The sequence below is a fragment of the Vombatus ursinus genome, unplaced genomic scaffold, assembly GCF_900497805.2.
Source record: "Vombatus ursinus unplaced genomic scaffold, bare-nosed wombat genome assembly UNPS02014814.1, whole genome shotgun sequence".
NCBI classification, from domain to species: domain Eukaryota; kingdom Metazoa; phylum Chordata; class Mammalia; order Diprotodontia; family Vombatidae; genus Vombatus; species Vombatus ursinus.
This window is the reverse complement of record NW_020954592.1, coordinates 16502192-16530159: the sequence shown is the minus strand read 5'-3', so window position 1 is coordinate 16530159 and position 27968 is coordinate 16502192. Positions and strand designations below refer to the sequence as shown.

Below are 27968 nucleotides of genomic sequence, written 5' to 3'. Positions count from 1 at the left end.
TATACAAAAAAGAATGCTCTCAAGGAGCTTACTCTGTAGCAGAGTTGGGATATGAAATGTGGAAAAATAATTGTAATCCAAGAAAGAAAATGGTTAAATGCATAGGAAAGGTCAAAATTAACATCATTAGTAGCAGCATATTCACTATTCAGCATAGTGAATAGAGCATTGACATTGAAGTCAGAAGACTCAAGTCTATATCTTAGCTTTGACACTTATATGCCTTTCCTCCTAGGGAACTAAGTCACTTAAACTATTTGTAGCTTATGTTTCTCATCTATAATACAAGGATAAAAATATTAACATTATAGGTCTTACAGAGCTATTTATAAAGAAAACATAAATCTTAAAGCACTATGGAAACATAAGCTATTATTATATGAAGTGTCCACATTTGGGATGGATCATTTCAGTTGGAAAACAAAGGTTTTCATAGAGATAGTGACACTTTAGCTCTACCTTAAAGATTTGGACATGGGAAAGGGGGATTCTATTCCAGGCATGGGATAAAGTAGGAGACATTCAGATGAGATTTATAATCATCTAGCATAATTTTTTAAAGTAACCTTATAAGTTATAGAGATGTAAATATAATCACAGGATAAAAATAAATGTAATGCTTGGGTTTTAAATGGAGAATTCCTTTCTTTTAAAAAAGGGAGCTTGAACCTCTTTGCAGAGGTGGAGCCAAGATGGTGGAGTAAAAGCAATAACTTACTTGAGCTCTCCCCCAAACCCCTCCAAATACCTGTAAAAATGGCTCTAAACAAATTCTAGAGGAGCAGAACCCACAAAAAAATAGAGTGAAACAAATTTCCAAGCACAAGACAACCTAGATGGTTGATTAGAAATGTCTATCACACAAGGCTGGAAGAGAAACACAGTTCAGCATGGGCACTTAGTCAAAGACCAGGCCTCAACAAACCTGGAGCAGACCTCAGAGGACAGAATCACAGGCAGCTGTGGTGGTTTCCAGACTTCTCAACCCATGAATGCCAAAGAGAACTTAGAAGGTCAGTAGGAAGAGTCTGTGACCACAGTGAGAGAGAAGCTAGGTCCCAGCCCCAGTTCTAGCTGCAGTTCCAGGGCGGCGGCTGCTTCTGGAGCTTCAGGCCCACAGACTGAGAGGGAATCAAGTAGCTGATCAGAGGGGGATTGCAGGAATCTCTTTGCTGGTGCTGAGGCAGGATTCTCTTGCTTTGCTCTTGCTTGGATTTCCATCATAGTTCTAGGTGACGACCCTGGGGCAAGGAGGAGTGCTGGTGTGGTGGAGCTTGTAGTGGCAGTGGAGAAGAAATCCTACTCATAGTTCTAAAGCAGAAAAGAGTGCTTCTGGCCACTCATAGACCAGAAAACAGGTCAGGAAAGAAGTAAATACCTCACTCCTGATCATACCACCTTGGAAGAACTGAAAATTTACAAGTCTCTAGAATTATTTTGGAAAACAGCTGCACAAAACCCTTAAAGCTTGGGACAGTACATTCTCCACAGTGGAAGCAGACCTCTACCTTAACAAAGAGTTTATAACTCAAGTAATTAGTTGGGATCATGAGCAAACTGTGCAAAAAATGTCAGACTATAGAATCTTTCTTTGGTGACAAAGAAGATCAAAACATACAACCCGAAGAAGACAACAAAGTCAAAGCTCCTACATCTAAAGCTTCCTAGAAAAATATGAATCCCAGGCCATGGAAGAGCTCAAAAGGGATTTTGAGAAGCAAGTAAGAGAAGTAGAGGAAAAACTGGGAAGAGAAATGAGTGATGCAAGAAAATCATGAAAAACTAGTCAATAGCTTGCTAAAGGAGACCCCCCCCAAATTACTGAAGAACACCTTAAAAAATAGCCTAACCCAAATGGCAAAAGAGGTCCAAAGAGACAATGAGAAGAATGCCTTCAAAAGCAGAATTGGCCATATGAAAAAGGAAGTCCAAAAACTTACTGCCAAAAATAATTCCTTAAAAATTAGAATGGAGAAAATGGAAACTAGAGACTATGAGAAATCAAGACATTGTAAAACAAAACCAAATGAATGAAAAAATAGAAGACAATGTGAAATATCTCAGTGGAAAAGCAACTGACATGGAAAATAGATCCAGGAGAGAGAATTTAAAAATTATTGGACTCTCTGAAAGACATGCATGATCAAAAAAAGAGCCTACACATCATCTTTCAAGAAATGATCAAGGAAAACTGCCCTGATATTCTAGAACCAGAGGGTAAAATAGAAATTGAAAGAATTCGCTGATCACCTTTTGAAAGAGATCCCCAAAGGAAAACTCCAAAGAATATTGTAGCCAAATTCCAGAGTTTCCAGGTCAAGGAGAAAATATTGCAAGCAACCAGAAAGAAACAATTCAAGTATTGTGGAAACACAATCAGGATAATATAAGATTTAGCAGCTTCTACATTAAGGGATCAGAGGACTTGGAATATGATAATCTGGAGGTCAAAGGAGATAGGATTACAGTCAAGAATCACTTAGCCAGCAAAACTGAGTATAATCCTTCACAGGAAAAAATGGATATTCAGTGAAATAGAGGACTTTCAAGCATTCTTGATGAAAAGACAAGAGCTGAATAGAAAATTTTACTTTCAAATACAAGACTCAAGAGAAACATGAAGGGGTAAACAGGAAAGAGAAATCATAAGGGACTTATTAAGATTGAACTGTTTACATTCCTATTTGGCAAGATGATATTTGTAACTCATGAGATTATACTGGGAGAAGGAGAAAGGGAGAGGTAAAATGGGGTAAATTATCACACATAAAATAGACAAGAAAAGGCTTTCACAGTGGAGGGAAAATGGGGGAAAGTGAGAGGGAATGAGTGAATCCTATTGTCATTGGATTTGTCTTAAGGAGGGAATAACATACACAATCAATTGGGTATGTAAATCTATCTTACCCTACAGGAAAATAAGGGGGAAGGGGATAAGGGGGGGAGGGGATGATAAAGGGGAGGGTATATTTGGGGAGGAGATAATCAGAAGCAAACACTTTTGAGGAGGGACAGGGTCAAAAAAGAGAATAGAATAAATGGGGGGTGGGGTATGATGAAGGGAAATATAGTTAGTTTTCCACAGCATGACTACTATGGAAGTGTTTTTGCATAACTACACAAGTATAACCTGTATCAAATTGCTTGTCTTCTCAATGAGGGTGGGTAAAGAAGGAGGAAAGAAGAAAATTTGGAGCCCAAAATTTTAAAAACAAATGTTAAAAATTGTTTTCACATGCAACTGGGAAATAAGATATACAGGCAATGGGGTATAGAAATCTATTCTGCCCTACAGGAAAATAGAAAAGGAAGGGGATAAGAGAAGGGGGGAGAGATAGAAGGGAGGGCAGATTAGGGGAAAGGGTACTAAGAATGCATGCTGTCTTGGGGTTGGGGAAGGAACAAGATGGGGAGCAAATTCGGAACTCAAAATCTTGTGGAAGTGAATGTGAAAACTAGAAATAAATAAATTAATGAATTTAAAAAATAAGAAAAAAGAAGAATGGAATGGGCAGGAAGAGTCTTTGAGTCTTCTTGCACAAAATTACTAATATGGAAATGTTTTACAGGATTGCAAATATATAACCTACATCAGATTGCTTACTGTCTCAAGGAGGGGGACCATCAGAAGAGAGAGAATTTGGAACTCAAAACTTTGTTTAAAATTGTTTTTACATGTAATGGGAGGTAATAAAATAAAAAGAGTGAATTCCAAAAAAAAAAAAAACCTAAAACTGTATTTGAGGGAAATGCTTTAAAAATTCTCAGTCCTGAAACATCATATCAAAATAATTCTAACATTGTATGTTCCATCATATTCTCTTTTTGCCTGGGTAACCTCTTTTGGACAGCTAGGTGGTGCAGTGAATAGAGCACCAGACCTGGAATTGAGCAGACTTGAGTCTGAATCTGACCTCAGAAACTGGCTGTGTGACTCTGGGCAAGTCACTTAATCTTTTTTGCCTCAGTTTCCTCACCTGTAAAATGAACTGGAGAAGAAAATTGCAAACCCCACCAGCATCTTTGCCAAGAAAACCCCAACTGGAGTCAAAAAGAGTCAGATACAACCCCGAAATGAATGAATAACATCAAAAACATATCCTTTGACCCATAAAAAACTGTGGAGGGAATTTTAAATAAGTCTGACTAGGATAAATTTGAATGAATCATCCATCCAAACCTACAAGCATGTTTCAGGGTCCATATTAAGAATAAATGAATAAATAAAGACTGAAGCAAAACCATAGGAACAAAATAACCTTTTCAGATACCTACAATGCCTTTACTCCTTCATTTGCTATGAACTCAGATATGGACAGATGAAATTGAATGTTCTGTTCTGAGTCTGTAGTAGATAGCAAGTTTAAATACTTGAACCAAACCCAGCAGTATGATTTCACAAATTGATTACCTCTTAGGGAGATAAGAGAGACAGTTATTTGTCAATTAACACAGGAGACTGGGTCTAAAGTCACCAGCCCTACCACTGATTCACTCTGTGACCATGGGTAAGTCTTTCATCCTTTTCGTGCCTTCAATTCTTGTTCATAAGATGGATTTCAAAAAAAGAAACCAACTGGTCTCATATAGATAATTTAATATGCAACTACTGAAAATGGAAATAGTCATAGCTAGGGGGCAGTATTCCCAAAGGGATATGATTTTCTTTGTTACATGTCCAACTAAGGACATACAACTCTTGGTGCTAGTAGGGGAGAGATAAGTTCATAAGCGTAACAGTTAGGTCAGGATAGAAGTTTTCCAATTTTAAAAAATTAATTGATATTTCCTTTTACCCACAGGTCTACCCACGGATAGCGCCGGCATTTTGGCACTACCTGAGGGTAGAAGTGAGTAGCGGGTCCTTCAATTCTCCCACATTTATCATTTTATTTTTACTCTGCCAATGTTGATTGATTTCCTCAGTTGCCCATTCTGCCAGTTTCCTTCAGGTACCATTATGTTTGAACATGCTCTCACACTAACCCCATCCTTTATGAAGAATTTAAATCCAGCTCACCCAACCAAAAATGAAATTAACATTTTTATGTGCAATGAAATCAGCTTTCTTAACACATTTCCAAATCAAGACCATGTCATATACATCATGATGATAATAAATTGCCAAGTAATGGAAAACCATGCTTGTACCTTGTTTGATCTTGACATTCAGAGTAACCACTGACTGAGCTTTGCTTTGGAATGTGACTCCTGAAAAACTAATATAACTCCACTTTGTGTCTTCTTTCCTTTTTTCTCTGTTCCGCAGGAGCATGAACAGCTCAGCTATTCTTCTACAAGATCCAAAGCCCCCAGTGTTATCATCACAGGTCTCAAGCCAGCCACAAAATACATATTTTGCATCAGAGTGAGGACTGCATCAGGATACAGTGGTTACAGCCAGAAGTTTGAATTTGAAACAGGAGATGAAAGTAAGTTTCTCAGAAAGGCATAAACTGAAGGGTCAATTTAGCAGCACCCAAACATGTCTAGATGTTTGAAAATCCATTTTTTTCTCCCCAAATAGGATTGTCTTCATGTGAATCCTGGCATCAATAAGTTCATAGGATTACAAAACTCCATCATAAAGCGTTTTGCTGTCCAAAACATTCAGTCAAAGCACAAGTCAAATTCAATTTCTTTCATGTATGTAATATATAGGAAAGAGTCATGGATTTATAATCAGAGGACCTGGGTTCAAAACCCAGCTCTGCAACCTAATACTTGCATAAACTTGGGCATGTCACTTAATCTCTGTGAACCTCAATTTCTTCATCTTGAAAACAAATGAATTAGAAAAACTAGCCTGTATTACCCTTCCTGGCTATAAATCTATGATTCTATGTATCATGAAATAGAAAGCCTCTAATGCAAGTGTATTCGTTTCCTAGCACTAGCATAGTTTCATGGTACCACTGAAAGCTTGAGAGAGAATGCCAAAGTAAGAGCATGATTTAAGGAGGGGATTCTCTATTACACAACCAATGTTTGTTAGTTCATTCATCTCAATAAAGGCAACCATTTGACAAAAAAAACACAGAAAATGTATCAAGCAGGCTATACCACAGTTGCCTGTTCTCATATCTAAACTAAAATGATGTTAAATTGTCTCACTGTACTAAAAAATAGATTGGGTAATCAATAGAAAAACATGTTCAAGGACTGTGAGTAAAAGTGAAGCTTGGAACAAGTAATCCCTTACAAATTTCAAGCCTGGCTCTATTTCTGCTCTTTTCTTCTTTCTTTTTTTCCTTTCTTTCTTTCTTTTTTCCTTTCTGTCACTTTCTTTTTCCTTTCTTTACTTAATAAAATAATCTCAGTGCTATGGAGATAATCTGAGTGGCTTTTGCTATGTCCCCGTTTAGAAAAGTCCCCATGCCAACAGTTGTAATGATATATCTGAACCTGTTTAAACTAAAATAATTACTGTTTCATGATTATTAATGAACAGACAAAATAAGCATATGTGTTCTTCATGGATGTGTATGGAATAAAAATGTGCAGATTTAAATGATTAAAAAGTGTTTCTTGATTTTTTATGCAGACCTATGGATTTTTTAGTATAGAAAACTCCTGTTTTGAAAACTCCCCCACCATTCCAAATCAGCAGTTTCAAGATTCAATGGAAAGAACACTAGCTCTGGAGTTTGATAACTGAGTTCAAATCCTTCAACTACTTTGGCAATTGCCTTAACCTTAGTTCTTTCTCTCAAGATAAAGAGGTTGGGCTAGAGGGCTTCTGAGGTCCCTTCCATTTCTAAATCTGTGATCCAATGAACTCAGAGAGAGTGGGGGGGAGGGGACAATAAGAGGTCAAATGCCTTTTACTGAATTGCAGAGCTAGTATATATCAGAAGCAGGATTTGAACCTAGGTCTTTCTGATTCCAAAGCTAACTCTTTATTCATCCTACCATGCTGTCTTCTTGGAAACTTAATTAAATATGCCAACCCTTTTTTGCATTTTCAAATAGCCTTAATAGACAGTTCCACCTTTACCTCAATGAGAGAAAAATTGTCTTACTAATATGACCTAGAGAATCTTTGAAGATTGTTTCTCTTAATTGAAATGTGGAAAGATAAAGCCACTAAAATGTCTTCACTTTGCCTTAAAAATAAATTTTCCATACAAATAAATTTTGTACAAATAAAATTTTAAACCCTTTCACAGAATGAAATGTAGTAGGTAAGTTTCACTGATAATAATCTGTCATCACTTTGGACTTACCTATTTCTTGGCACAAGGAGTTGTAGTTACTGGGGGAAATTTTTACTTATCAGCAAGGACAATTTTTCTCCCCATGGTGGAGAGGATAATACAATCAAAAAGCTACAAAGGCCCACCAGGGATATCTCTCCACAATTTTTCCAGAATAAGGAAAATGGTTTCTCTGGTGACATAGTTTTCTTGTCCCTAAATGTAACCCCAACTATAGAAACCTAAAAGAGCACTTGACCAGGGGAAAACATGATCATTAGATGATGTGGTGATGTGTTCAATCTATTATACTATTTTTCTTGTCATTGATTAAACTTATTTATTGTGTAATCTAGCTCTGATAGATTGATTCACTTAAAGTAGTTGGCCTAAATTTTGGCAAAGTACATAATCTTTTCAGAACCAGGGACAGCATTTCTACCTTCTCTGGATTTATCCAGGTGGGGAACCAATATGAGTCCAAAGTGAGATTAACCTCCTATTGTGTGTAAAGGAAATTAATAGTACCACCAGGAAATATGAAGTAGTGGAAAGAGGAATAATCTTGGATTCTAGAAGCATGATAGCCCCAGGTTTTTGTTTTCTTTTGTTTTGTTTTTAACAGGTCCCTTTGTCTATGTATTTAAAAAAAAAAGATTAAAAAATATTACAAATCCATGGGCCCATGTGAGATATAATGATTTATCAATGGAGATTTAGAATAATGGGTAAAGAAGAGATATTTGCGTACTTGGTGCACATGAAGATTTTTCTTGGTGTCCAGGAGGGGTGGAGCTTCAAGATATTCTGAGAGGACTCAGGTCAATTGGCAAAGAAACAGCAAAAGCGTTTCAGAGTGACTGCCACCCAGGAAAGGATCAGACTAAGCTGCTGCTGGGGAATGGGATCCCACTGTTCAACCCACTTGAGGGTTGGGTGCAGGGGTCAGTGTCAGTAGACAGGTGGTTTTCAGTTGTCTATTGTGAGGAAAGGGGGTTTTGGAATTATGTTAGAGTGCCCATTTCATGGGCATTTAGATTTGCTACTGTGGGAGAGGGGGAGTCCTAAGTCCCTATCAGTGGGTAAGCATGACTCAGTCCTACTGAGAATGGGTCCTGAGTTAGTTCTCCCCAGAGGTTGGTGTCCAGCTTCTCTGAATGGGCCCATATCTGTTTTGGCAGGGCAAGAGGAGGTTAGAGTAGTGGATAACAGTGGCTACTTCCTGCTCTTGTATCCACCTCAACAGAGAGACAAGACTCCCCAGTGCTGTGTCGTAATCCTGGGGTTAGTGTCAGCAGGTGGGCAGATCTCAGGAGAAATCAGGGAAGGTACAGGAGTCTGTGACAGCAGACTGTTGTTTCTCAGAGGATGTATGCCCTACACACTTCTTCCCACCACCAATGTCACCAGGGAGTGATCCAGGTACAACCAAATACTCCCTCCTCCACCCCATTAGAAGCTTTCCCAAAGAGCAATACAGGTCGTGCAAGCCAGTGAAGACCTATAGAGGCAGCTGTTGTTGTTGTTATTGTTGTTTGCTTTTCATTCTCAAAAAGGACCATGACATCACGAAGATGATGCCATAACTTGAAAGTGAATTGGATTTAAGTGAGGGAGGGCTGTGCAAAGTCACCAGGCTCACTTTCTCCTCCAGAGCCATCTGTGTCCAGTGGCAAGATATGGATCAGCATGACTGGAGATGGCTCTCTGGAGACAGCTATCACAGCCATATCTCAGGTACAAGTCTAAAGCTCCCAGGGCCAGGATATCACAGGTCCTCTTCTCAAAGCCACCAGATAGGCACCAGGAGCACATGGTTTTAAGCTAAATTCCAGGTTGCAGCCAATTCTAAAACTGGAATTGCTAGTTATATCCTTTTCTCAGGTTGGGCATGTCTCCAAGTGACTAGAAGTTATTCAGTGAAGCTCTGAGAAGCTGTTGCTTCTATTCTCCAAAACAGGGGACCTACTTCCACAAGTCTAAAGGCTGTACAGTTCAGGAGACATGGGTTCAAATCTTGCCTATGATACATACTGACTGTGACCCTAGGCAAGTCACTTAACTTCTCACTGCTCCAGGCAACATCTGCAAAGTAGATGCCAATTTGTATTGGTAAAGAGAGATTCCTCATTGAGAGTTCCCTAGATAAAGTTCTACAGACAGCATATAGGTGGTGCCAACAGGGTCAAAACCAGAGAATTAAATGATCAAGTGGCTTGACACAGAGCAGAGTGCCTTGTATAGGAGAGTGGACATAGTTATTTTTTTAAAGCAGCTGTGGTTGTTTCACTGGCAGAAAGTATAAAATCAATCAATCAATCAACAAACAACAATCAATCGATTCCTATGGCCAGGCATGGCACAAAGAGTTAGAGACAAAAAGACAAAAATAAAACAGTTCTTAACCTCCAGGAGCTTATCAGGAAAAAAAGAAAAAGTTGCAGATAAAAATTCTACCAATCCATAACACGGAAAGGAGAGCCAAGAAAAGAATTGAGGCAAGAAGCCAACAAGTGTGGCTGTGTAGGGTTGAAGGAAGAGACTAAAACCTGTTTAGGGACAGTTCTGTCATACCAGTGGGTACTTCTACCAAGGATTCAGTCCACTGAACTGTACATCCCTCATTCTACAAGAAAGCTAAGGCAGCCTTATAGCTAAGCATCGGGTAAACATCCGATAGTAAAATGGGAGGGGAGTCAAAATGTGATTAACAGGACAATTTTAACAAAAAAGGTTGAAACATTAAGTATTTTAAGAAAAAAACTCAGAAAAAGTCAATCAATAAAATCAATTCTTCTCTACCTACCCTCCACCCTTTCTTATCATGACCAAGGGAACAGAGTGGTATAATCTTCTTTATTTTCTCCTGACTTTCTTGCCTCAAAAGATATGAAGCATCCCTTTATACTCAATAAGACCAGTTTGGCATGGTGTGAGCAGATAGGAGTAATAGACAATGATTGAAAGAGAGTTTGGAACCAAGTTATTAAGCACTTTTAGTGCCTAACAGAATTTATATTTATATTTTGGGCAGCAAGGTGTCATAGCAGGTCTAGGCCTAGAGGAAGACCTGAGCTCAAATACAACCTCAAACATGAGCTGTGTGATCCTAAACAAGTCACTTGCACTTTGCCACCTCAGTTTCTTCATCTGTGAAGTTAGCCTTCCAGGGTTGTTGTGAGGGTAAAATAATATCTATAAAGTACTTAGCAAATTTTAAAAAACTACATAAATACTAGCTAGCTATATTTGATTCTAGAGGTATTAAGGAAACACTGAAAATTTAAGTTTGGGAGTAATGTGGTAGGGAGAACAATTAAGGGACCATTACAATAATCTAGATCATAGGTTATAAAGGCCTGAACTAAGGTGATTATTATGCCAGTAAGGAGAGAAAAATGGATGCAAAAAAATGTAATGGAGGTAAATTTACATCATTTGGCAACTGATTGGGTATGAGTGTAAGAGAGAATGAAGCAGTAACTTTGAGGTTGTAAAGCTGGGTGACTAGAATTATGGAAAGGTTTAGGAAAAGATAACGAGTTCTGTTTTGAACACATTAATTTTTGAGATTGCTACAGTACATTTAGGTCAAAGTGTCCAACAGGCATTTGGTTAAGTGTGACTGGAGCTCAAGTTACCAGCTAGAACTACATACATGGACCTGGTAGTCAACCAAATAGATAGGATTACTGAACCCAGAGGAGATGATGGGATCACCAAGAGAGAGTGTACAGGGAAAAAAGGAGAAGACCTAGGTCAGGGCTTTGGGGGACACCTACATTTAGGTAGAGAGGAATATAAATGATATAGCAGCAAAAAAGTAAAACAAAAGATCCAGAGATGAGAGAATATCCTGGAGGAAAGGATAAAACACATTGTCAAAATGCTGCAAATGGTCCAGAAGGATGAAAACTAAGAAAAGGCCATTAAGTTTGGCCATTGAAATCAGTAGTAAATGGGAAAGGGAAAAACTCATTTGAATGCTAAGTTCGGGGGCCAGATTGTTCCAGTGTTCTGCTTGTTTTCTCTAATTGGTTACCTCCTTTGAGTGCTCTGAAACCCCAGCTGACTACAGTTTTGCCTAGCTGTGGTGCTGTTATGATGAAGTCAGTATATCAGTCATTGAAATGGAGGGGGAAGAGAGTGGGAAAGAGTAAATTCAGTCACAAGTGCAGGTACAGGAACCCACCAAACACCAAATTTCCCTTACCTATGGGTTCTTTACCTGCCTAAAGCATAGATAGAGAAGCCTGCCTGAACATAGAAATCCCCAGACTATTGCTGAAAAATAAATTCAATTCCACCTTGTCATGCTTGCTTTAATATGAAATTTTCACAGTTCCCAATAACATTTGCTGAAATGTGTGTATGTGAGGTAGTCTACTTGGATATGCAGTATATTTGTCTTCCAGTTGTGAATATAAACTATGAACAAGTCAAACTCACAATATGTCTGTCACTGGTTTCATCAGATCTATCACTGGTTAGATTTCTGGGAGATTTGGAGATGTTTCAGATTTTTTTTTGGTAATTTTGTGCTACTTTGGGGTGTTGGACTGCCTCTAGAAGGTGTCTCCAAATGTCTGATATGTTCATGATGGTAAGGACCTCCTTTTCCCTGATTGTGAAGCTGTAGCAGTTGTAATAGTAGTAGTAGTAGTAGTAGTAGTAGTATTGTCAAAGGTGGTTACTAAGATTGAGAAGTTAAGTGACTTGCTCACAGCTGTACAGCTTGTAAATGTGTGAAGCAAGATTTGAACTCAGGTCTTTTCCTAACTCTAAGTCTAGTACTCTATCCACTGCACCATATTGCCTAGCAATTTTTCAGATAAAAAGAGTATATGAGAAGGCCAGAACACATTGAAGCAAAGCGAAGGTTTGTCCGTTTGGCCAGAAGTCATGAGGCAAACAGCTATATCCAACAAGGACTTAAGTTAAAAATCTCAAACTTAAAAAAAAAAAACAAAACTCAGAACAGAATCAAAGAGCAAAATTTACTTAGTTTAACATCCTTGGCTATTTGACTTGACTCTCTCCTTGATTGTCCAAGGTCTCCTTTGGAACTGCTACCCACTTTCCTAATCAGATTGGTGAATTGCTACACTAAAGATCAGCCACAGTCAATGCTGCTGTTTCTCATCAAATTCAAGAGAGAATCAAACAAAAGGCAAAGAAACAAACAAATGAGATTTGTTTCATTCTGGAATACAACTTCTTTGATTTGAAATTTACCTAGTTATTTCAAAGTTCAACAGAATGTTATTGGTACAACTACATATTAGCTATTTGTAATCATCTACTACTTCCAAATTGAGCTCCAGTTTTGAGTACAGATTTCTGTGCATTAGCTATGATTGTAGTTTATGACCCTAACTTTCAGTGCCTGAATATAAAATAGAAGGAAGATATTTTTAAACATCTTAGAAGAAAGATACCATAACCAATTATTTTAAAACTGTCCACTGTTCACCACTGCCCCCCTTCTTTCTTTATGGAAAGCAAGATAGGACAGGAAATTATTTCTAAAGATGGTATATGGTGAGAGCTATGATGCTTAAAGCCTTATAGTGTCTGAATGGCAGGGGGAAATTGTTGGCCTAAAGAAAGATTGTAATCCCTACTTTGGGCTTTGGTATTTGAAGCATGATATAGAACCTGTTCTTCTGGATTTTCTGTGTCATTGTTTCATAAAATAATAGATGTTAGAACTGGAAAGGACCTAGAGATCATCTAGTCCAATCTCCTCATTTACAACTAAGGAAACCGAGGCACAGAGAGCTTAAATAAAAGGGTCACACAGCTAATAAGTGTTATGTTTCTGAGGCTAGATTTGAACTCAGGTCCTTCTGACTCCAGGGCCCATGTTCTATCCACTGTGCCTCTTAGCTGCCCCCTAGGTAGTCTGATTTAAGAGCCAAGGTTCTTTCTGCTAAAGCATGCTGCCCCTCACATGCTTTTATTGTTCTATTATCTATTGTTTTGGGTTTTATGATGTGTTATCACTATTTAAATTCTATTATTATGTTGAAGTCTTGGAGTTCTGGTCCAAATCCTGTCTCTGGAACATGCCAGTTTTATCACCAGGGATAATTAACTTAATCCCTCAGGTCCTGGGGCAATTAGGAAGTTTTAGGAAAGACTATAGTTTAAAGAAGAATATTGATCTGCTTAGATGGAGGAAGTTTTTACACAGGTAGTTGCCAACAATAATGAAATTACAGGGACAGTGGTGGATAAAGTACCAGCCCTGGGGTCAGGAGGACTTGAGTTCAAATATGCCTAGGATACTTAGTACCTGTGCGACCCTGAGCAAGTCATTTAATCCTGATTGCTTCCAGAAAGAAAGAAATGATGGGTCAACAAAATAAAATTTTTATGAATATATATATATATATATATAAATTTATTTTGATTTATCAACAATCACTTCCATAAGCCTTTGAGTTTTAAATTTTTCTCCCCCTCCGTCCCCACCTCCCTCCCCAAGATGGCATGCAATCTGATATAGGCTATACAAATACATTCCTATTAAACATATTTTCACATTGTTGTAAGGAAGAATTAGAACCAATGGGGGGAACCACAAGAAAAAAAAACAAAAGAAAACAGAAGAAAAAAAGGAGCAAATAGTGTGCTTCACTCTGCTTTCAAACTCCATAGTTCTTTCTATGGATGTGGATACCATTTTCCATCATGAGACCTTTGGAGATTTCTTGGATCGTTGCATTGCTGAGAAAGGCTAAGTCTACCAACTTCAGTCATCACACAACATGGCTGTTACTGTGTACAATGTTCTCCTGGTTCTGCTCACTTCACTCAGCATCAGTCCATGAAAGTCTTTCTAGGTTTTTCTACAGTGTGTCTGCTCATCCTCTCTCATAGCGTAATAATATTCCATTACATACATACATATGTACATACATACATACAAGTTGTTCAGACATTCCCTAACTGATGGGCATCGTCTCAATTTCCAATTCCTTGCCACCACAAAAAAAGCTGCTATAAATATTTTTGTACATGTGGGTTCTTTTCCCATTTGTATGATCTCTTTGGGATACAGTCCTAGAAGTGCTATTGCTGGGTCAAAGGTTATGTACATTTTTATAGCCCTTTGGACATAGTTCCAAATGGCTCTCCAAAATGGTTGGGTCATTTCACACCTCCACTAACAATGCATCAGAGTTCCAATTCTCCCACATCCTCTCCAACATTTATCATTTTCCTGTTTTGTCATGTTGGCCAGTCTGTTAGGTGTGATGTGGTAGCTCAGAGTTGTTTTGATTTGCATTTCTCTAATCAATAGTGATTTAGAGAATTCTTTCATTTGACTATAGATGGCTTTAATTTCTTCATCTGAGAACTGCCTGTTCATATCCTTTGACCATTTATCAATCGGGGAATGACTTGTATTCTCATAAATTTGATGTAATTCTCCATGTATTTCAGAAATGAGGCCTTTTTCAGAGACATTGGTTGTAAAAATTGTTTACACACTTTCAACTTCCCTTCTAAGCTTGTTTGCATTGGCTTTGTTTGTGCAAAAACTTTTCAATTTAATGTAATCAAAATTATCCATTTTGCATTTTGTGATGTTCTCTGTCTCCTGTTTCATCATTAATTCTTCTGTTCTCCATAAATTTGATAAGTAAACTGTGCCGCGCTCTCCCAGTTTGCTTATAGTATCAGCTTTTATATCTAAATCATGAACCCATTTTGACTTTATCTTGGTATATGGTGTGAGGTTTTAGTCTATGCCTAATTTCTGCCATACTCTTTACCAGGTTTCCCAGCCGTTTTTGTCAAAGAGGGAGTTCTTTTCCCAGAAGCTGGGGTCTTTGGGTTTATCAAATAGTAGATTACTATATTCATTGACTACTATATCTTGCATGCCTAATCTATTCCACTGATCCACCATTCTATTTCTTAACTAGTACCAAGTAGTACTGATGATTGCTGCTTTATAATACAATTTAAGATCTGGAATGACTAGGCCACCTTCTCCTGTATTTCTTTTCATTAGTTTCCTTGATATTCTGGACCTTTTGTTCTTCCAAATGAATCTTATTATTTTTTCTAACTTTATAAAATAATATTTTGGTAGTTTGATTGGTATGGCACCGAATAAGAAAATTAGTTTATGTAGAATTGTCATTTTTTATTATATTAGCTCGGCGTACCCATGAGCAACTGATGTTTTTCCAATTATTTAGATCTGACTTTATTTGTGTGAAAAGTGTTTTGTAATTGTGTTCATATAGTTCTTGGGTTTGTTTCAATGGTTAGACTCCTAAATATTTTATAATGTCTTACAGTAACTTTAAGTGCAATTTCTCTTTCTAATTTGGCTTTGTTGATAATATATAGAAATGCCAATGATTTATGTGAGTTTATTTTATAGCCTGCAACTTTGCTAAAGTTGTTTATTATTTCAAGTAGTTCTTTATTTGATTCTCTAGGATTGTCTAAGTATATCATATCATCTGCAAAGAGTGATAGCTTTGTTTTTCTTTGCCTATTCTAATACCTTCAACTTGTTTTTCTTCTCTTATTGCAAAAGCTAACATTTCCAGTATGATATTGAACAACAGCAGTGATAATGGTCATCCTGGTTTCACCCCCAATTTTATTGGAAATGCTTCTAGTTGTCCCCATTACATATGATGCTTGCTGAAGGTTTTAGGTAGATGCTACTTGTTATTTTGAGGAAGACTCCATGTATTCCTATGCTCTTTAGTGTTTTTAATAGGAATGGGCATTGTATTTTGTCAAAAGCTTTTTCTGCGTCTATTGATATGATCATGTGGTTTCTGTTAGTTTTGTTTTTGATATGATCAATTCTGCTGATAGTTTTCCTAATATTGAACCAGCCCTGCATTCCTCGTATAAATCCTACCTGGTCCTAGTGTATTATTCTTGGGATAGTTTGCTGTAATTCAGTTTTATCAATTTTATTTAAATTGTTTGCATCTGTATTCACTAGGGAAATTGGTCTATAATTTTCTTTCTCTGTTTTGACTTTTCCTGGTTTAGGTATCATTACCATATTTGTATCATAAAAAGAATTTGGTAAGACTCCTTCTTTACCTATTTTCCCAAATAGTCTATATAGTATAGGAATTATTTGTTCTTTAAATGTTTGATAGAATTCACTTGTAAATCCATCTGGCCTTAGAGATCTTTTCCTAGGGAGTTCATCAATGGCTTCATCAATTTCTATTTCTGACATGGAGTTATTTAAGTATTTTACTTCCTCCTCTGTTATTCTGGGCAATTCATATTTTTGTAAATATTCATCCTTTTCACTAAGGTTGTCAAATTTATTGTCATACAGTTGAACAAAATGGTTCCTAATTATTGTTTTAATTTCTTCTTCCTTGGTGGTGGCTTCACCCTTTTAATTTTTGATACTGGTAATTTTGTTTTCTTCTTTCTTTTTTAAATTAAATTAATCAAAGGTTTATCTATTTTATTGGGTTTTTTTTCACAAAATCAGCTCTTAGTTTTATTTGTTAGTTCAATAGCTTTTTTTATTTCAATTTTATTAATTTCTCCTTTAGTTTTCAATATTTCTAATTTGGTGTTTAATTGAGGATTTTTAATTTGTTCTTTTTCTAGTTTTTTTTTTAGTTGTATGCCCAATTCATTGATCTCCTCTTTCTTTATTTTATTCATGCAAATATTTAGAGATATAAAACTTCCCCTAAGAACTGCTTTCACTGCATCCCATAAGTTTTGGTATGTTGTCTCATTATTGTCATTCTCTTGAATGAAGTTATTGATTGTTTCAGTGATTTGTTATTTGACTCATTGATTTTTTAGGATTAAATTATTTAGTTTCCAATTAATTTTTAGTCTATCTTTCCATGGCCCTTTATTCCATGTAATTTTTATTGCATCATGATCTGAAAAAGATGCATTTAATATTTCTGCCTTTCTGCATTTGATTGTGAGGTTTATATGCCCTGATATATGGTAAGTTTTTGTGTGTGACATGTACCACTGAGAAAAAAGTATATTCCTTTCTATTCCCATTCAATTTTTTCCAGAGATCTACCATACTTAACTTTTCTAATATTCTATTCACGTCCTTGACTTCTTTCTTATTTATTTTGTGGTTAGATTTATCTAGTTCAGAGAGGGGGAGGTTGAGGTCCCACTAGTATAGTTTTTGTGTCTATTTCTCCTGTAACTACCTGAACTTCTCCTCTAAGAATTTGGATGCCATACCATTTGGTGCATATACGTTTAGTAATGGTATTACTTCATTGTCTATGGTGCCTTTAAGCAGGATGTAGTTTCCTTCTTTATCTCTTTTGACAAGATCTATTTTTTGGTTTTGCTTTGTCTGAGATCAGAATTGCTACCCCTGCTTTTTTTTACTTCAGCTAAAGCATGATGTCTTCTACTCCAGCCTTTTACCTTTACCCTGTATGTGTCCCTCTGTTTCAACTGTATTTTCTGTAAACAATATATTGTAGGATTATGGTTCTTAATCCATTCTGCTATCTGCTTCTGTTTTATGGGAGAGTTTATCCCATTCACATTCACAGTTATGATTACTATCTGTGACTTTCTCTCCATCCTATTTCCCCCCATTTATGCTTTTCTTTCTCCTTTCTACCTTTCCCTCCTCTCTAGTGTTTTGCTTTTGACCACAGCCTCCCTCAATCCTGCCTTCCTTCTATTAGCCCCCTCCCTTTTCTTCTCCTTACCTTTACTGCTTCTTCCCTTCCTTCAATCCCCCCTCCCTTTTTTTCCTTTTTTCCTTCCTATTGACTGTAGGGCAAATTAGATTTCTATACCTAAATGATTATTTTATTCCCTCCTGGAGCCAAATCTTGGTACAAACAATGCTCATCTCCTTCCCTTCTTTTCCTTTACTGTATTAGGTTTTAGTGCCTTTTCCTGTAATGTAATTTACCCTCATCTGCCTCCTGCTTTCTTTTTTTCTCAGTACATTTTCTTAGTTAGATCAGATTAATCCACTTACTTAAATCCATTTAACCCATTTGATTGGATTTTTTTTATCATTACATTAAAGTCAACTTATACCCACCTCCTGTATGTATACCCCTTCAAAATGGTGTAATAACAATACAGTTCTCAAGAGTTACAAGTGTCATCTTCCCTTGTAGGGATGTAAACATTTTGCCCTTATTAACAACATGTTTTTTTCTGTCCTGTTTACCTTTTTATGTCTCTCTTGAATCTTGCATTTGAAGATCAAATTTTTTGTTGAGCTCTGGTCTTTTTATCAGGAAGGTTTGTAAGTCCCCCATTTTGTTGAATGTCCATCTCCTTCCCTGAAAGATTATGCTCATTTTTGCTGGTTAGTTGATCCTTGATTGTAATCCAAACTCCTTTGACTTAGAGAATATCTTATACTATACCATATGATCTTTTAATGTAGAAGCTTCAGGGTCTGGTGCAATCTTGACTATGGTTCCATGATATTTAAATTGTTTCTTTCTGGCTGCTTACAGTATTTTCTCTTTGACTTGGTAATTTTGGAATTTGGCTACCATATTCCTTGGTGTTTTCAATTTTGGGATGTCTTTCAGAAGGGGATCAGTGCATTCTTTCTATGGCTATTTTACCCTCTGGTTATAGAACCTCAGGGCAATTTTCCTTGATGATTTGCTGAAAGGTGCTGTCCAGGCTCCTTTTTTCCTTCGTGATTCATATTTTTCTTGGAGGCTTTGGATGTAAGAGCTTTGACTGTTGTCTTCTTCTGGTTGTGTGTTTTGATCTTCTTTGTCAGCAAAGAAAGATTCTATGGTCTGACTTCCTTTTTTGCACAGTTTGCTCATGACCCCAGACAATTACTTGACTTGTAAACTCTTTAAGTTAGGGATCTGCTTCCAGCGTGGAGAATATACTGTCCAAAGCTTCAGGGGTTTTGTGCAACTGTTTTCAGAGATGCTTCTAGTTCTTTTTCTGACATGGAAAAACTGAAAAGTTCTTCCAAGGTGGTATGATCAAGGGCGAGTTGTTTACTCCTTTCCTGGCCTGTGCTCTGGCCTATGAGTGACCACAAGCACTCTTTTCTGCCTTGGAACTGTGAGGAGGATTTCTTCTCCAATCCCACTACAAGCTCCACCACACCAGCACTCCTCCTTGTCCCAGGGTCGACACCTAGAACTGTGACCCAGATCCAAACACAAGCAAAACAAGAAATTCCTGTCTCAGTGCCAGCAAAGAGATTCCCACAATCCCCCTCTGATCAGCCACTTCATTTACCCTCAGTCTGTGAGCTAGAAGCTCAGGAAGCAGCCGCTGCTTTTTAGATTTCAAATTTGAAACTGTAGCTCTTGCTGTCTAGTTTGCCCTCTACAGCTAAAAGCAAAGCATTCTTTGAATGCCCTCATATTTGTAGATAAAATTTGTAGTATTACTAGGCAACTATTATTTACTCCTTTCCTAGATCATATTGAGGGGATTATTTTGTGAGGAAATGTGGTTTTTGTCTGATGCAATTTTAAGTTACTATGGAATCATTATCTACTACATACTCTAAAGCCTCATCATGGTGGAGAGATGCTCCTAGGCTCTCAAATGCTATGCCAGAGAAGTGAAGGTTCTTCTAGGTCATACCTAGAGAGGATTCATATATTTGATGTCTCCAAACAACAACAACAAAATACCTTATTCAAGCACCTAAATTCAAAGAAGGTCATCACCAGTTTGACCATAGCAACTCTCAAACACAGTGACAATAAAGAAGTTGCAGGCAGTTTTTATTAAAAGAGTTCACACACAAGGAAGTCACAGCTCTTTGAAAGAAGTGTGATAAAATTATAACATCATAGAATTTTAGAGATGGAAAGGACTTTGGAGACTGGCTAGTCCAATCCCCCTTCTTTTACAGATGACAAAACTGAGGCCCAATGTGGTTAAGCGCTTTACTCAGTATCACACAGGTATTAAGTGGCAGAGTCAGGTTTTGAACTCAAGTGCATTAAATTCAAATCCAGCACCAATTGCCCTACACCACCTTTAAGAAAGATTAGCCTAAAGGATTAATTTAGTTTTATTTTATACATTTAAGTAAACTTATTCTATTTGATCTAACTCCTAGCTTAGCTTTCAGCCTACAATTACTATTATTAGGCAAAGAAAAAAGACAGAGTTCTTTAACTTATATTTTGCTTTTGTTTTATCTGACAAGGAAAATGTTCTTTGGAAAGTACAAGACAAAATTGTCTAATGCGAAGTCAATACCCAAATAAGTAGAGAGATAGTAAATTAGTACCTAATCTTCCAGAGTTCAAGTCACTTGGATCATGTCATCAATATACCAGGCTATTGAAAGAACTGACAGATGTGATTGCACAGCCATTGTGACAGAATTTTAGGACATAGTATTAATAAGGTGCTTGGCAAAATTCTAGACAATGAATAAGTAATCACAGAAGCCAAGATGGCTTCCTTGAAAAGAAGACATGCCAGACGTGTTCCTTATTAACAAAGTTACTAGTACATCTTTTTTAAGGCTAGTGCCTCTCTCCTCCTGATTATACCCAATTTATCTTGTCTATATCTTATTTGTACATACTTGCTTGAGTATTGTTTCTTCCATTACAGTACGAGTTCCTTGAGAGCAGAGACTGTTTTTTGCCTTTCTTCACCTAACCCCAGTGATATAAATATTCCTGGCATGTGTAGTCACTTAATAAGTGTTTATTTACTGACTAACTAGACTGTTAAATGAGTGGGATGCTATAGATATAGTTTTCATAGATTGCAGCAAATTATTTGATGATATCTCATGCTGTCCTCATTGACAGTTGAGAAGATGTGGGCTGGACAGATGAATTTTGAACTTACTGGATAACTGCACTCAGTCAAGGAGCAGAAATCATTAATGGTTTGATGTTAACTGAAGAGGAAATCTTTAATTGAGGGCTCCAGTGATCTATGCATTTCTCTGTGCTGCTTAACATTCTTATCAATGGCTTAGATAAAAGTCCAGATTGCATGCTTGTCAGGTTTATAGATGACACAAAGCAGGAAGGAATAACTAATCAATGAGAAGGTCAAATCAATATCCCAAAAGATCCAAATAGTCTAGAACCTTGGGTCAAATCGTACTGGATAAAATGCATAAGAATAAATGTAAAAGCTTACATTTATGTTCAAAACTCTATTTCATGAGTACAAAATGAAGAAGACTTAACTAGAAAACAATTTATCTGAAAATAATCCAACAGTTTTAATAGACTGCTAGCTCAGATGAGTCAGTAGTATGATGTGGCAACCAAAAACATGACCTTAGGTTTCAAAGAAGTAAAGTGACCAGAACCAGTGAGATGATCATTCCAATTATGCTCTACCTTCAATAGTTAATAATTTGTTAATGTAAACATTCATTAGTATCTGAAATATTATGCATTTTAAGCACCATATTTTAGGAAAGATAATGATAAACTGTAGAGCTTCCAAATAAGGGGAGACAGGATGGTAAATAATCTTGAAGAGGTACCACATTAGAATCAATTGGAGTAACTGGGGATAGTTATTGCAGGACAATATAGATAGCTGTCTTCAAATATTTGAAGATACATTATCATGTGGAAGAGATATTAGATTTGATTAGCTTGGTCCCAGAAAGTAGAACTAGGATACAACATGATGGAAAATACAAAAGGGTAGATTTAAGCTTTAATGAAAAGAAAACCTTCCCACCAATTTCTAACATTCTAAAGTTGAATTGGCATACTCAGAGTTCATGAGTTGTCCCTCCCTAGAAGTAGAATCTGTTAAATAAATGAAGAACTACTACTACTACTTATTATTATTATTATTATTATTATCACTATTATTGGAACTTATTACTAAATAAGTAAAGAAAAATGATATACTGGATCTCAGTCATATTTAGGTCATATTTGTATAGTTTGGTTAAAAGAAAAGAAAAATCCAACTGCCTTACATCTATTATAATTTATATTACAGATGCCTTGTATCTTCAAGGAAGAGTTGAGAACAGAGCAAAGGCTCCTAAAACATCAATAAAGTAATCTATACCTGACTGAAATTACTTCAAAATCTAATCTGATGAAATTTAGTAAAGATAATCTGTTATAATGAAATATAGATTTAAAGAAATAAAGCAATCATTAAGAAAAGGAAAAGCAATGAAGTACTTGTTATAATTTTATACACTATCAAAATACTGTATTGTTTGCAAATTTATCCTTTGATGGTAGGGGAAAATAGCTATAACAGATTTGTAAAACAATTGTTTTGTACATGTCACTCCAAATGAAAAAAACAAATTCTGCTAAATCTTGATGCTGCTAGTAACCTCCACTGTAACTTCAGAGTATATTTTATCTTATGAACTCTTTAGCTTTTAATCAAAATTTAAAGAGAACAATTGTTATACTATGATGTAACCAGGAACTTACCTCTTCCCCTACCATATAGGGAATCCTAGTGACCTAAGAAAATTTATTCATTTTGGCATAGAAGTGGTAGCTTCCACTCTCTCCACTATGACTAATTTTACTTTAAAATTGTAGCTTTGTGTTAATATACAATTTCTCTTGTTGGCTACCTAAAGTCATTTTATGGCACAAAAGCCAATGTTTTAAAAGTTATTTATCCACATCAACTAAAAGCAAAGAAGACACTGGCGAGAGGGAGGTATTCCACATGAAATGATGAGTAAGAAATAAGCACGATAATTTTAGGAACCAAATTGTCAATTATTGCATAAATACAGTGGTTTTAAACACTACATCTTAGACTGTGTCTAACAAAAGAGAGATCCATGGACAGGCAGACAGACAGAATGAGCAGGAAGGGAAGGACTAAATTCAATCAATTGCTTATTTTGGAAAGAAATCTATTCAATTTATTCAGCTTTTATCCCTTATAGCAGTGGTGTCAAATTCAAATAGAAATAAGGACCTCTAACTTTATATCAAATTAACTTTAAAACATAATATTATTATTGTTCAGTCATTTCAGTCATATCCAACTCTTCATGACCCCATTTGGGGTTTTCTTTGTCAAGATACTGGAGTGTTTCAGCTCATTTTACAGATGAGGAAACTAAGGCAAACAGTGTCAAAGTGATTTGCCCAGGGTCACACAGCTAGTAAGTGTCTGAGGCTAGATTTGAACTCAGGAAGATGAGTCTTCCTGACTTCATTGTATCCACTGTGCCACCTAGCTTTCCAAAATGTAATATTGTCTATGTTTTATTGTATTTTGATTTATTTTACGGAATATTTCCCAATTACTTTTAATCTTTTTCCCAATATACTCAGGAGTGTTGTAGGTCATGTACAGCCCACATTTGTCATTTTAGAGCATTTAAATGCTTAAACATCAATAAAAAGAAAAATAGTTTCATATGATTTCTAGTTCAGGATCATATCTCCAGGGTATCCCATCCACAAATCTATCCTACAAAATACCAATTTTTTTTTGTTTATTTTTAACCAGGTCTATATTTTCATCTCTGTAGGGAACTTCCCTTAGTACTTCAGATCGCAAATTCTCTGTAATCGTAGCCTTAGAAAGTTGTCAGAGACAATAAGGGGTTAAGTGATTTACACAGAGTCATACAGCAGGACTTCCTGATTCTAAGGACAGTTCTCTATCTCCTATTCCATGCTGCTTCTCATACAAATAGAATAATATTCTAAAATACTGCTTTCATGTCACTCCCTTGCTCAAAAGCTTTCACTGGCTCCCCTTTGCCTATTTCACACAATCACAGAATCTCAAAGTTAGAAGGTACCCCAGAGGTTATCTGGCCTAACCTATATATGAACAAGAATCTCTTCTAGAACATCTGTAGTCTTTATTTAAAGCCTGTAGGAAAGCCACTACCTCCCCAGGCAGCCTATTCCATTTTTGGCTGCTCTGATTTCTAGGAAGTGTTTCCTTATATCTAACCTAAATCAATCTCTGCAACTTCTCACCATAAGTGTACACCCTCTTCTGCCTGAAAACCCTTCTCAGGAACATAGCTCTCATGTTCCCTGATAAGGTTTCTTCAGCAGGCTAAACATTCCAGGGTTGCTTAAAGTGAACCTTTTATAACAAGATTCTCCATTATCATGAAATGGAATAATGTAAGGCAACTAATATGAAGAAATAAGAGATAAATAAATAAACCTGAAAAAAAAACATGTTGATATACTAAAGTTGCTGCTATCATTCAATGCCTTCACCACCTATCTCCAACCAACTTTTTCTAGTCTAATCTTATACGACCTCCTTTCATTTTCCCTCAATTCCAGACAGAATTAGGTATTCACTATTTCCTAAACACTTTTGCCTTTTCTGATACTATTTCTTCCTCCAGGACACAGTTACAATCACTTCCACTCTCACTTTCCAGAGCATATCTATCCTTTCAGGTCGATTTCAAATGGTATCACCTCTTTGAAGTCTTTCTGATCACTTTAGCTAGATCCTTTCCCTCTTCTGAACTCCTCAGGTGTTTTGTGTATATTATTGTCCTGGATATTTATGCATTTTGGTACTGTAATTAATTTTATATACTTCTTACACCCTCAAAACAGACTGCTATCTTGAAGAGGGTAGAGACTCCATAGAGCAGAATGTAAGCTCCTTGAGGTCAAGTACTTTTTCATTTTGTTTTGTATTCCTAACTGTTTAGAACAGTGCGCATTATAGGAGCTTAATGAGTATTTATTGGATTGAATTAAATTACATGTTTAATTCTTCTTTGTATCCCACACAGTACTCAGGACAGTTTTTTCCCCCCATCTCAATAGGTAGTCAAAAATGACTTAGTCTGCTGTAGATTTATTATACAATCTCAACTAGGTCCTCATTGCAGCAAAGCAATCCTTTATATTTAGTCTGGGTGCCACAAGTCTCTCCTTACTCAAATCCATCCTCTACTCAACCATCAAGCTGATCTTCCTAAAGTGAACATCTGACCATGTCACCTGACTATTCAATCAATTCCAGGGACCCCCTTTTTTTACCTCCAGGATGAAATATAAGATTTTCTGTTCAGCATTCAAAGGTCTTCATAACCTCCTCCCTTCCTACTTTTCTAGTCTTCTTATATCTTACAAATCCCACTTACTCTGCAATCCCAGAACACTAGCCTCCTTGCTGTTCCTCAGATAAAACATTCCATATCCTGACTCTGGATGTTTTCATTGATTATCTTTTAGGGCTGGAATACTTTCCCTCCTTCACATTCTTGCTAAAATCCCACCTTTTACAAGAAGACTTTCTTGGTCCCACTTAATACTTGTGCCTTCCCTCTAAGAAAAGTTCCCATTTACCCTATATTTTGTTTGTATATACATAGTTGCATGTTATCTGCCCCAGTAGACTGTGAGCTCATTGAGAGCAAAGATTGCATTTTGCCTTTCTTTTTGTCCCCAGCACTTAGAATGCTGCCTGCTATATAGTAGGTACTTGCCAAATGCTTTTTGATTGATTGCTCAATTAATTTTATTTAATGTAAAAAATGTAAAGAAAACGTATTGAAGACATTGATAATTTTTAACATACCAACCCACACTTTTTAAACACAAAATGACCATATTGTTGGTTTTAAAATTTTTTAATTGTCCCTAATTATATGGAAACTGTATGCAATCCACGACAAATTACTTCATTGGAAAATTTGGACTGGCTGGGAGAAAATGACTATTTTGTTAAAAGCCTTTTGACCCCTTATTCATGTAATAGAAAGCTGTCATGCTTGATCTGGATGATTGGTAGAAACACAATCTGTGCTGCTTCATTTATCAGGATAAAATTAGCTACATCATTACCAACGATAGCCAGAATTTTGGGGATTCTTACTAATTGGAGAACGTGAAGCAGAAAAAGGAGTGAGTGACCCTGAGAGAGCAATAAAAAAGGAGAGTTAACCAAGTAAGAGGCCAATTTCATATTTATGAGTCTACTAAGAAAAAGAGGAATACATGAGACTTTTATCTGTGATCATCTTTAATTCATCCCATGCTTATAATTTGGGTGATCCTGAAAATCAGAAATATCACTGGAAAGGAAGAACTTTTTAACAGTTACAGTTTCTAAAAAGTAGACAGGACTGCCTTTGCATTAATGAATCAAAAACAATTTCTTATATATTTACTTATTTTTCAAGTTCTGTGCTTGGGGGATAGAAAAAGCAAGATAATTCCAGCTCCAGAGGGGCTTACATTTTAATTGGAGGATACAAAAGAAAGAGAGAGGGAGAAGGAAAGAGAAAAACCCCCAAAGTCTTAAGGATTCAATGAGAAGGAGGATGGTAAGGCCCTGGAGGACTTGGGGTATATCTGAACGTCAAGCAGTGGTGTCAAGCATTCTGAAGGGCATATCAGCAGAGCAGCTGGAAAGACCTGGAGGAATTTAGGGTCAGAGGCAGAGAAGATGATGAGACTTGGTGTTCCTCCATCACTTAATAGATGCGTATTGATAGATTTTGATTTATTGGAAAGATTTCAATTGTTTCTTTCACTCTCAATTAAGTAACGTGAGCAACTATGTCTTCTCTGCAGGTTGAGGGCCTTGGAGAGAACCCAGTCTACCACCACAAGGAAGCAGAGAGTGGACCTGAGTATCCAAGTGAAGAGTGGATTCTAGGTTCTTTTCCAAATGAGTGGAGAATGTGGAGTTAGTGGTGGTGGAGAGAAGGGAATATTTAGAGAAAGTTTGGAGAAAAAGTAAAAAGAACTCTCACTAGCTGCTGTTCCTTCTCAGGCTATCTTGACAGGATCTGAGTATCCAGGGTTTGGAGAAGAGGGAAGGGTAAAGGGAAAGATGCCCCTTCTGTCAGCTGTCTCTGACTGACTGACCTGGTGGACCATGGGCAAATGAACCTCCTGGGACCTCAGGTTCCTATCTATAAAAAGGAAATAATAATATACTGCCTAGCTACCATGCAAGATTGTTGTAGAAAATATCCCTTGGGAGCCTTAAAAAACTACAATGAAGTGATTCATTATAATTATTACTGTAAAAAAAGCAGATACTAGGTCATCTGTTCTATATGTTACTGAGGATATTCTAGAATTGAAGTCTAGTCTAGGTAACCACTAAGGCTCTCTTTCCCACTTTAAGATCATTTTAATGGCAACTAGTAACAGTCAATTCTCAAAACCAGAAAGATTTAGGTCAATGTCAAATTGTGTAATAACAACTGACATCTATATGACACTTTGAGATTTGCCAAATACTTTACTTATATTCTGTCTTCTGATCCTCACAAAAATTCTGAGATATTTTGTCCCCATTTTACAGTGAAAGAAAGACATAAAGAATACAATAGGTTACTTATTTTCAATATACCAACACAATTTTTAAATATCAAACTACTATGGAGCAGTTAAATACCTTCATTGGGTTCACACAACAAGTATTAGAGATAAGATTCAAACCCAGGACTGGAAATTCAGCAGTCTTTCCACTGCCTCACCCTGCTGCTCTTTCTATTCCTTGTGTTTCATATTCTCTGTTTGCTTATCCAATTTCTCTGCTATTACTTGTCATTTCTTCTTTCCTGATTTTCTAATGTTTATTCTTTAAGAAAAATGTTTCTTTGAATACTATTAGTAAATTGTGAGGACTACCACAATTCATAACGTATTACAGATAAAGGTTCAAATTTCTGTATAGTGTTTTGAGATCAACTTCTAGATGATAACTGAATGGTAGAAGACTCAAAATGGTTCAAAAATCAGACAATATAAACAGGAATTGATTTGACTCAGTAGTAGAAAAACACTAGCTCTGGAATCAAAGGACCTGAAT

General features: G+C 36.6%; 1 protein-coding gene across 1 annotated transcript in view; it reads left to right on the top strand.

Moving 5' to 3' along the window:
• EPHA6 (EPH receptor A6) overlaps positions 1-27968 on the top strand; it is a 1252883-nt gene that overhangs the window by 866550 nt on the left and 358365 nt on the right. Inside the window, 1 exon segment of the mRNA XM_027835345.1 lies at positions 5270-5432. Within this exon segment, the coding sequence (XP_027691146.1) occupies positions 5270-5432 (163 nt within the window).